General features: G+C 44.2%; 1 protein-coding gene and 1 non-coding gene across 2 annotated transcripts; both read left to right on the forward strand.

The window, feature by feature from the left end:
- The first annotated feature begins 3795 nt into the window (after positions 1-3795).
- On the forward strand, positions 3796-6661 carry LOC100707252 (immunoglobulin lambda-1 light chain). The gene is made up of 4 exons (XR_002060630.2): positions 3796-4101; positions 5476-5786; positions 5919-5993; positions 6347-6661. It is a non-coding gene; the product is annotated as an immunoglobulin lambda-1 light chain (transcript).
- A 2144-nt stretch (positions 6662-8805) lies between these two features.
- On the forward strand, positions 8806-10454 carry LOC112844604 (uncharacterized). Its single transcript, XM_025904229.1, has 2 exons — positions 8806-9473; positions 9844-10454. The coding sequence occupies exons 1-2, from the start codon at positions 8998-9000 to the stop codon at positions 10190-10192; spliced, it is 825 nt and encodes a 274-aa protein (XP_025760014.1). The 5' UTR covers positions 8806-8997; the 3' UTR covers positions 10193-10454.
- Positions 10455-10947: the final 493 nt, after the last annotated feature.

Below are 10947 nucleotides of genomic sequence, written 5' to 3' on the forward strand. Positions count from 1 at the left end.
GGACAAATAAATGCAGATTTGCTGTGTGTGTGTGTGTGTGTGTGTGTGTGTGTGTGTGTGCGCAACATTGGCATTTGTTTACTCAGATCCAAGGCAGGCCAAACCTCTGTGTTACAACCTACATACAAAAGACAGACATTCACAATATATGGGTACACAAGTCTGTTTTATTTCAAAGTGTTTCAAACTTTACAGGGTTTGCAGACCCAGTGTCCATCATCCCTGCATTTGGCACAGGTGAATTTCTTACATGTTGCACAGGTAAATCTGCTGCGATTCCTGTTGCAGCTCTCTTGCACCTGGCACTGCGTTGTCTTTACAGTCCCTGGCACAGCAGCTGCAGCAGCCTGCCTCTGTGCTAAGATTTCCTTGTGCTGCATGAATCGGCAACGAAGTTGCTGAGCTAGAAGACGCAGAAACAATCTTCTTTTGCCTGTCCACCCTGTACATGCCTTGTACAAAATGTAGGCATTCACTGCCGCCAGGTCCAGCATATTGTAGAAAACCGCTACTGGCCACCTGCGTGTTGCTGATCTTACGGAATACATCCGTGCCATTTGGTCCAACACGTCTACACCACACTGTAAAAGCAGAGCGAGAGAGTCATGAGTATATGTTTTTTTCTATAGGCCTGTATAGCACACATCAGAAAACATTGTAGCACTGGTGTAAAATTGTACACACATTCACATACCTTCATGTGGTTGTAGTCTGTGATCGTGTTGGGTTTCCTCTTTCTGCCGTCACCGATCGTCACGTCTTGGTGCATGGAACTTAGAACACACACAGTCTTGGTTTTTTTAGGTGCATAAATTGTCAAGGACACACTGCCACTTCTAAGCACTGAAGTGGAGAATACCTCTCGCTTTGCAGTATCTTTTGCAAGTTGAGGAAGTTCACGCCGGACTTTATTCACCGTGCCCAGTAATGTTGTTTTGCGCTGCAGCAGTCTGTGCGACAGTGACAGTGAAGTAAAGAAATTGTCTGTTGTGACATTTCTTCCATCATCCAAAAACGGCTCCATCAGTTTCATGACCACGTTCTCTGCCAGCCTCTCTCCCTTCTGACGACTGGGGTCCTTTCCCAAGTAAGGAGATGCACTGCAGACATATTTGGTGTCCAAATCCGTGGCCATCCAGAACTTGATCCCAAATTTGTCTGGCTTGGTTGCAATATACTGGGTGAATGGACAACGAACCTTGGTAGGGAACAGCTGTTCATCTATGGTCATGTGTTCCCCTGGAGTGAAACTCTTAGCACAGTTCTCGTTGAAGCGTGTCCAGATGTCGGAGATCGCTGCAAATTTGTCTGTTTTCACCCGTTCTGCCCGCGTGTCCCTGTCATCAAATCGAAGGTGTTGCATAATTGAAATGAATCTATCTCGGGGCATTGTCTCTTTGATTAGTGGCACCAGAAAACTTTCTGACCAGCAATCCACAATGGCACCAACAGGACACATGATTGCTCTTACAAACAGGATTGAAATGAATGCCATAAGTTCATGAACTTAAAGCATAAAGTCTAGTTATACACACAGACACATCTATATTATATATATATATATATATATATGTGTGTGTGTGTATATATATGTGTGTGTGTGTATGTGTGTGTATATATATATACACACACACACACACACACACACACACACACGTAGATAGATAGATATGTGTGTGTATGTGTATACATACACCAATATTTTTGAATACACGTGTCCATATTTATGTTTCCAGATTGTTTGTATAGTGCACTTTCTATACTGTGCTCTGTCCACTTTTTTGCAATGACAATGCAGATTTTCCACTTGTGGGACAAATAAATGCAGATTTTCTGTGTGTGTGTGTGTGTGTGTGTGTGTGTGTGCAACACTGGCATTTGTTTACTTAGATCCAAGGCAGGCCAAACCTCTGTGTTACAACCTACATACAAAAGACAGACATTCACAATATATGGGTACACAAGTCTGTTTTATTTCAAAGTCTTTCAAACTTTGAAACGAACCTTGGTAGGGAACAGCTGTTCCCTACCAAGCATTTCTTGCAGCTGGCAACAACGGTCGTGCATTCAGTATAGTTGTGACTTCCGCAAAAAATGTGGTCAAAATCTCATGAGTAAGTTGAAGCATTTCTATCAGGCATTTCTGAAAGTTGTAACACAGAGGTTTGGCCTGCCTTGGATCTGAGCAACTCTGAGTGAGCAAATGCAAATGTGCCAGGCCTCAAGGACAATGGGTGGTTTGCACAACAAAAGCTGTAGGAGAAACAAGCTGACGACCTGTGAAAATCTCAGCAGGGGTGCTTAACACCTCGGGACTTGCACCAGAAAATAAAAAAGCCAGTAATTCTAGGGGGTATTGGGTTTAGGGAAGTTACGCAAATTTGCGCAGGATAGTAAACCTAGTGTTAAAAACAAAGATGATTTACTACTAGCACAAATCTGGTTCTAACACATGAGGCTGGATGTTAAATCCTTTTACCCCCTCAAAGATGTGACGACAGGGGAAAGAGAAGGAGACTTCAGCCTCTCTCTGTCACATTTCTTCCGTCACAAACTTTTTGTTTTTTTATTGAGCTGAGATCAGATTTGTGATGATCAGTCTGATAACTTGATGTTGTTGTCCTTAAACCATTTTGCCACAGTTTCTGAAGTACAACTGTGTGTTTAACCCAAGTGTGTTTACAACTTCAGGTTCAGCTCTTGAAGGTCTTCAGCTGCTCATGTTCCAGATCCACTGTGAGCTGAAATTCCAATGAAGCTGTTAGAAAAATCAAAGTGATGTTTCAGATTAGTCAATGAGCTCATTAGTTAATAACTGTGTAAGATGGTGTTATGGTCCCCTGATCCTCTGCTGCCTCCCCACCATCTATCTTTCCTCCCTCTGTTTTCTATCTTTGTCTCTCTGTGAGTGTGGCATTTGTGGTGTGTGTGATGTGTGTCAGTGGGGTTTGGCAGTTCTGCTGGTTCCTGCTCCTCCTCGGCTGGAGCACCTGCAGTAACTGATAATCAGTCCAGCACATCAGTTTGGAAGAATTTGACTCCATTTTTGACACAGAGCAGCTTTAATTCTGACATGTTGGATTTTCTCACATGAACTGCTCGCTTCCAGCTCTTTCACACCATTTTTGTTGGACTCTGTTGGACTTGGTTGTTCCAAAGCTCTATTTTTAACAGCAGGCATGGGCGCTTTGTGTTCCTACGAGGCTGCTGGAGCTGATTGAGTCCACTCAATACAACACTGATGATTCCAGCAGACATGCCACAGCACATTTCAGAAGCATCCCTGAAGCATCTCTTTGCTCCGCACCACTAAAAATAACTCTGGCTCTATTTTTTACAGAAGCTCCATCAAGCTGCACAAAACAGAGGAAAATGTGCAGGACAGAAGAAACAGCAAAGGAAATCCTGTCAGTGTTGAAAATAGAAGAGCCTGTGCAGACCAACATGTTTCACTTCTAAAATACAGCAGGTGTGGTTTGAAGGACGCAACAAAACCACATCAGAAAGACATCAGAGACTCATCACATCACTCGCTGGATTCACTGGATTATTTTTCTTTCACCATTATTTGGAACAAATAAAACTTGACTGGTTTGTGTCATTGTGGTGCTGCATGGCCCACTTTCTCCTGAGATTCAGTTCACAGACAGATGTTCTGATAGTTTTCTTTAGAATTTGCTGCTGTAATTCAAAATTGATTGTGTGATTAATGATGGTGAGCCAGATGGGCCAAACCATGATACTATCAGCAGCATGTTTCATTGTAGTGGTGTATCATTGAGGGGATAAATGGACTGGTGCTTATATAGTGATTTTCTATTTTCATGTGGACTAAAGTAGTGGACTGACCAACAGACTGACATTAACATCAGAGCCGTGCTGCTAGTGTGGCTAAAAGAAAAGAGAAGAAGAGACAGTCATGTTGATATGAACATTAGAGAAACACATCATGGAGCTGAAATATGATCCTGCTTCCTCATTTGGACTCATTCACCTCAGCTGACACATTCAACAGCAGACAGGTTTTTGTAGCAGTCTGTTTCACTGTGGGAGGATATGGCTACTACATCTTTGGCTCTGGAACTAAACTGTCTGTAACAGGTAAGAACAAACATTTATTTTCCTTCAGTTGTTTTATTGTAGAAGCTGAAAATGTGTTTAAAGTCAGTTTCTGCTGCTTCAGGCTTTACATGTTAGTTTTTCATCATTAGTAGAGAATTCATCTGCAGCCATTGTTACATAAGAAAAGCTCAATAATCTCTGAGAACATGTTGAAATCTCACTGAACAACTAAAGTTATTCTTTATTTCTGCAAATATTAGTGATGTTACAAATATTTAGGATTTGATCATCTCAGTAATTCTGCACCATCTGCTGGTTTTTCAACACAAGATCATATTTGATGTTAAAAATTAAATTAATATAAATGAACAAATATGGTTTGAGGAAATATTTGCTTTATGTTGAGGAACAAATATTTTTTCAATAATCAAACATTTATGTAACTACTTCAAAAAGTGTCTTCTGGTAAAAAAAAAAATGATAAAAACAGATACTGATTAGAAAACTCAAAAATGATATGAAATAAATTTAGGATGAATATGACATTGTTAAACTCCGATATGTATTTCTGAGATTAAGTTGTGTGTGTGGATTTGTACGTGACAATAAAAAGTTAATAATACTTAAATTTTCCAAAATACTTTACAATACAAATATTTATTAAATATACTTTGTTAAATAATTTGCATTTTATGACTAAAAATATCATGAAGTATATCTCATATTATTGAAAACATTTTATTCACATTTTCAGTTTTAGTGTTTAAAATGGTTGCTACAGTTTTTTATATGAATAAAAACATAACTTAAAATAATCACTGCATTACTTTTCCAATTTTTACACAAAAATATTTAAGAATAAATAATTCTGAAAGACAAATATGGTCTTTATGGTAAAATATATCAAAGACAAGAAGAATGGAAATTTTATCTGCTGAATTGAATTTTGTGAAATGATATTTAATTTTACTAATAGTACAAAACAATATGAAAAAAGATCAATTTATTTTTGGACAGAAGAGTATCTCTGTTAGAACTCGTGTCTAAGGACTAATAAGAAAAATACATTTTCACTTGTATAAAGACAAATATATATATTTTAAAATTGGACTAAACTAAATTTCTATAAAACAATTAAAAAAACCCTGAATTAAAATGAAATGAATTTAATTTGACTTTTAAAATCATGCTGAGTGTTCCACATGTGAGCCATGATGACATGAGGTGATGACTGTGTTTGATATGAAGCTGAATCCAGTGTATGTAGTGAACTTTGTGCTGTATTGATGAGTAGTTTAGTGATCAGAGTCCATGTAGTTTCCAGGATCAGACTGAATGCAGTGCAGTGCTGGAAGCTGCTGCTGACTGTGTGAATGTGTGTCTGTGCTGCTTGTTGCTGCTGTCAAACTTCAGATGAGCAGGTAGTGAAGCCCGTGGTGAGCGTGTACCCAGCAGCATCCAGAGCCCACCTGGAGGGGAACAGCTCCCTGCTGTGTGTGGCCTCAGCCATGTTTCCTCCTCTGGTCCAGTTCTCCTGGAAAAGACAGAAGAAGAACGGCGGAGAAGCGGAGGAGCTGCCCCTGCTGAGGGAGAGCAGCTGGAGCTCAGAGAGTCGGGACGCACCATTGCCATCAGGATGGTTGATGGGAGTGATTCTGACACATATAAATACAGCTGCTGGGTGAAGCACGAGGGGGGCACAGTGGAGGCCCAAACACAACAAGGTAATGAAGGCTTGGTGACTGTGTTCAGCAGTGATTCAGCTTCATGTGGAGATGCTGTCAAAGAGAGCAGAGGAGCAGAGGACTGACATTTATCACTGCAGCTCCAAACATTTGACTCCTTTTCTGTTTCAGAGGTTCCAGCTCCAGCAGCCTCCTGTCCTCCAGAGAGAGAGCCAGCAGACCTGCCAGCTCTGCAGCCAGCTGACTGTAAGATCACCTGCTGCCTCTCTGCATGGACAGCTCCAATGTCCAATGAGGGAGCTGGAACAAGTTTAGGGACTTAAAGTTGCACTAATTGATCAAATCTTCATCCAACAAGCTCTGATAAAGCCACTGTACACTAGCTGCTCAGCACCAAACAGCAGACAGACCATAATATGTCAGAGATCAGTTTGTTAGCTGCTTGTGGAGTTCTTCTGCCCCCAAGTGGACACAAACACTACATCAATTCATCCACTTGAAGAAGAAGCTGTGACTGTTTCTATTTGGACTTTTTCTCCTTGATCTGAGAGGAATAACCCGACTGTCTGTCTGTCTCTTTGTGTCTGTCTGTCCTTCAGTGTCCTTCCAGTCTCAGTGCAGGGTGAAGCTGCTCTGCCTGCTGTACACAGTGCTGATAGTGAAGAGTCTGGTGTACTGCTGTGGACTCTCGCTGCTGATGATCCTCACAAACAAGGGACCGTCCACCAACTGCACACATGCTGACTGACTGTTTTCTGCTCGCCTTTTCTCACCATCAAATCTCATCAATTCATCTCATTCATCACTTTGATCAGTATCACAAATGTTAGTTATGATGTGTTGTGCTTATTTTGGCTTTTTATTCAATAGTTAGAAGATCATCTGAAATAAATACATCTTTACATGTATTGTTACTCTGAGTTAGAATTCTTTTTGTACTTATTGTGATTTTTATTGTAGTAACAAAAATCATCAGGTATATTTTTATCACAAGTTTTCTGTTTGATTTGCTTTTGGTTGATTTTCAAATGTCAAACAGTGTAGTTGTGTTTGTAAGTGTGAATAATAAAGATTTCAAGATGAAGAATTTGATTCTACTTTCATTGTGTGATAAACAACAACCCGTGTGAGTGAAGCACAAACTGACTGTATCCAAACTTGCTCTCCTGCAGCAGACGGGCTGTGTGGGTTTCTGCTCTGCAGCCTCCACACCGTTAGCTGTGGCTTTTCACTTTAATAACACAATGACAGTTACAAGCATGAACTCTGCTTAAAGAATGATTGAATAGTCATAAAAGGCGTTGAACCCCCTGCATTCTACTCAGCTCCCATGCTTTACTATTTGACCTGAGTTTTTCATTCTGAGTCAGGCTACGTCCACACGTACACGGGTATTTTTGAAAACGCAGATTTTTCTATGCGTTTGCACCTTTCGTCCACACGTAAACGGCGTTTTCGGTCACTGAAAACGGAGATTTCTAAAAATGCCTGTCAGGGTGGATATTTTCCAAAACTCCGTTTTTGCATTTACGTGTGGACAAGGAAAACGGAGAAAATGCAGCGTCAAAGGTGTGCGCCTGTTTTGACATCACACTGTGCGCCACGTTATTGTTTCGGTTAAATGAATTTCTACAATACTGTTACTGTTAATTGTACTCTCTGAAGTGTTTAAATGCTTACATATACACACACAGTCCCTCCACATATAGGACTCGGTTCTGCTTCTATGCCCCATGTTTGTTTACTATTTCCCACCAAGGCTTCTAGACTTCTGATTGGCCAACATTTCTACACGGTTAGGAATATATTGCCATCTGTTGCTTTGGCATGTTCCTAGCAGTGTTTTCCTTCATTTCTGCGCTTACGTGTGGATGGGATTATTTTTTAAAACGAAAACGGAAAATCTCCGTTTTCAAAAATACCCGGGTACGTGTGGACGTAGCCTCAGTTACACTGTGGCATTAAAGAGCCATCTGCTGCCCTCAGCACATTACCTTCGCTGGTTCCACCTTTATGTGAACTTCATTTCAATGAACTCATTCTGGTAGGTGATTTTAATTCAGATTGGCTTTCTTCTGTGTCTCATGATTTTAAGGCACACTGGCACTGTTTGTTTTTAAATCTAACGCAAATTATTCAAATCCCCACATGCCTCAAACCCAAATACCCAGATAAATCTTCTCTTATTGACCTTTTTTTAACCAATATGCCGCATAGGTTTTCCACATCTACACTTTTTGCCAACGACCTGAGTGATCACTGCATGTGTGAGAGATTACTGGAAATAGGCCTTTCAGACAAAACATAGACCACAAGCATAAGCAGTGCGTGCAGTTATGCAATGGTCTCTCTTCCAGTTTTTGAAATGTCACTAATGGAGCAGCACAGGGTTCTGTCCTGGGCCCTACATTATTTGCTGTTCATCTTAACAGTGTAGGACAAAATCCAGATGCACCGGTGCATTTTATGCAGATGATACAATTATTTATTGTTGTGCTCGTACCAACGACCTGGTTTTCAAACAGTTACAGCAAGTTTTTGATAATATTCAGTCTCCACTGGGTCAGCTCAGACTGGTTTTAAATACAGAAAAAAACAAAGACATGTTGTTCTAAAACAGAAAGAGTGTGCTGGCACTACTTCCTTCTCTTGTATCTGCTAAAGGAAATTCTGTTGAAACTGTGCCCTCATAACAATACCTTGGTATTGTGATTGGTGACAATCTTTCCTCTGCCCCATCTTCATTGAATACATTGCAAAAGGATTTAAAGCTGTCAATTGATTTCACTTGCAGACTTTAAAAGACGTAAACATGTTTGTGTGAAATCATCACTCTGAACGTATTCCTGTCTTTGATGTGACTGTGTACATCAGAAAAATGTAGCTATTTTATTGTTTCTTTTATTGTTGTAATTTTAATATATTGTAACGATGGTTAAATGTTATGTTACCATGGTGACAGGTGACGCCCTCTTGCTGCGACGGTGTGTCCTTCCGGGGTGAGAGGGCGCCCTGTGTGTGTTGTTGTTGTTGTTGGCGGTGCCTTGGCCGCGCTGGGCAGTTAGCTCGCGGCAGTGTTCTCTGCAATAAACGGCTGTGCTCTCTGACCAACCCGGCAGGAAGCAAGTCGAACGAAACCTCTGTCTCCTCCTTTCCGGAGCTCATTACACTGGTGTCAGAAGTGACGACCGACCGCCTGAAACGCCCGACACCCTGTTGCTGGCGACGCTGACCGTCACGAGACCGGAGGATGTTGCCGGACAAGATTAAGAGGGAGACGGAGGAGAGGGAGGAGAGGGAGGTTCGTCCGCGCTCGCCTGCCCATAGAGTGAGGGAAACGGCGCTGCGGCTGTCTGCTGAGGCTGGATTTTCTCCAGGTTTGGCTAGGCTCGGGACATTTTCGCACAGTGGCCGCGATTCCGGTGGGAGGGAGTCGACCTCGCTTGGCGCGCTGTCACGTGATGTAAACAAACATGGCGGCGCCCAGCAAGCTGCCGCGAACATAAAAACGCCTAAGTTCAGCGGCAAGACGCCATGGGAAGTGTTTATTGCACAGTTTGAGCTGTTAGCTGTTGCAGCTGGCTGGTCTGAGGAACATAAAGCTCTCCAATTGGCTTTGTGCCTTTGTGAGGATGCAGCTGCATGCCTGCTGCTGCTGACCGAGGAGCAAAGGGGAGATTATAATGCTCTGGTTGGGGCACTTCAGAGACGTTTCGGGCAGTATAACCAACCGGTGCTGCTGAGGTCGGAGTTCCACAACAGACGCAGATTGCCAGGTGAGCCCCTTCGCATTTTGGCCCATGAAGTCGAGTGTCTCTGCCGGAGGGCGTATGACAGCATGCCACCATCAGTGCAGGCGGAGTTAGCTCGGGACCAGTTCCTGCAGGCCCTGAGCCCTAAAGAGCTCCGTATGCAGACTCAGCTTGCTCGACCGGCCACGCTCAGTGCAGCCCTGGAGCTAGCGTTGGAGAGGGAGATGCTTGCAGGATCCTCTGGGGGCGCTGATGACACGCATGTGGTGAGGGCTATGTCAGCACCTGCAGGGCGGATGGAGATGCCGGCGGGCCCGTGCAGTTTGGTTCAGACGGCTTCTCTGCAGTCGCCTTCCCCTCGGGCTGGCCCACGCCGCCGACCACAGAGCTGCTGGGGATGTGGACAAGTCGGACACCTCATCAGGCAGTGCCCCAAGCTTGCAGCGGTTCAGGGAAACGCCCACGGGCCCGTGTAGGTGGGAGTACACGGGCCAGGGAGAACGACTTCCCCACACCACCGCCATTTCCACCCAGTGCGGTCATCGCTGTGGGCTGGACCCAGGTTGGCGACTTTTGCCATGTTCCAGTGATGATTGCGGGGGTGTCCTGTACGGCCCTTCTGGACACAGGGTCCAATGCAACGCTGGTCCGACCCGATGTCGTCCCAACCGGGACTGCTGTGCAACCGACTGATGTGCGACTTAAGACTGTGACCGGGGATCTGGCCCCAATTAGAGGGAGGGGAGTGTTCCAGTTTAAGGTGGGGGACCTCGGTGTGCCTTATGCTGCCTGGGTGGCTGACGTGCAGGACGCCTGCATCCTTGGGCTGGATTTTTGCGAGCCATTGGTGGTGTACTGGACTTGGGCAAAGGCTTCCTCATACTCCCTGATGGGAAGAAGGTGCAGCTTATTCCTCCCCCGGTCTGCCCAGCATCTGCCGCAGCATCCACCTCCACCTCAGAGACCCCCGCAGACCCGCCTGCTGCAGAAGGACCGTGACTTCATCTGGACCCAGGACTGTCAGCAGGCATTCAACACCCTCCGCAGATCACTGACGGAGTCCCCAGTCCTCGCCCCCCTGACCCCACCCTGCCTTTTGTCCTGGACACTGACGCAAGCAATGTGGGGCTGGGAGCTGTGTTGTCGCAGGTTGGGCCGGAAGGTGAGAAGGTGGTGGCGTACTTCAGCCGGGTCCTGAACAGGAGTGAGCGGCGCTACTGTGTCACACGACGAGAGCTGCTGGCCGTGGTGGCAGGGTGAGACACTTTAAGTACTACCTGTGTGGCACATCATTTGTTATCAAAACTGATCATGCCGCCCTCCAGTGGCTGATGTCTTTCAGGGAGCCAGAGGGACAGGTGGCTCGATGGCTGGAGGAGCTCCAAGCCTTCAATTTCACTGTGGAGCACAGAGCAGGGACGCATCATTCTAACGCAGACGCCCTCTCT

Source organism: Oreochromis niloticus, unplaced genomic scaffold (assembly GCF_001858045.2).
Source record: "Oreochromis niloticus isolate F11D_XX unplaced genomic scaffold, O_niloticus_UMD_NMBU tig00000417_pilon, whole genome shotgun sequence".
Lineage (NCBI taxonomy): Eukaryota > Metazoa > Chordata > Actinopteri > Cichliformes > Cichlidae > Oreochromis > Oreochromis niloticus.

Bases quoted from the DNA above. Each gene is read 5' to 3' on its own strand.
- LOC112844604 (XM_025904229.1), top strand. From the start codon at position 8,998: ATGTTGCCGGACAAGATTAAGAGGGAGACGGAGGAGAGGGAGGAGAGG. The intron at 9,474-9,843 runs CCAACCGGTGCT...ACGGCTTCTCTG, and splicing joins AGACGTTTCGGGCAGTATAA to CAGTCGCCTTCCCCTCGGGC.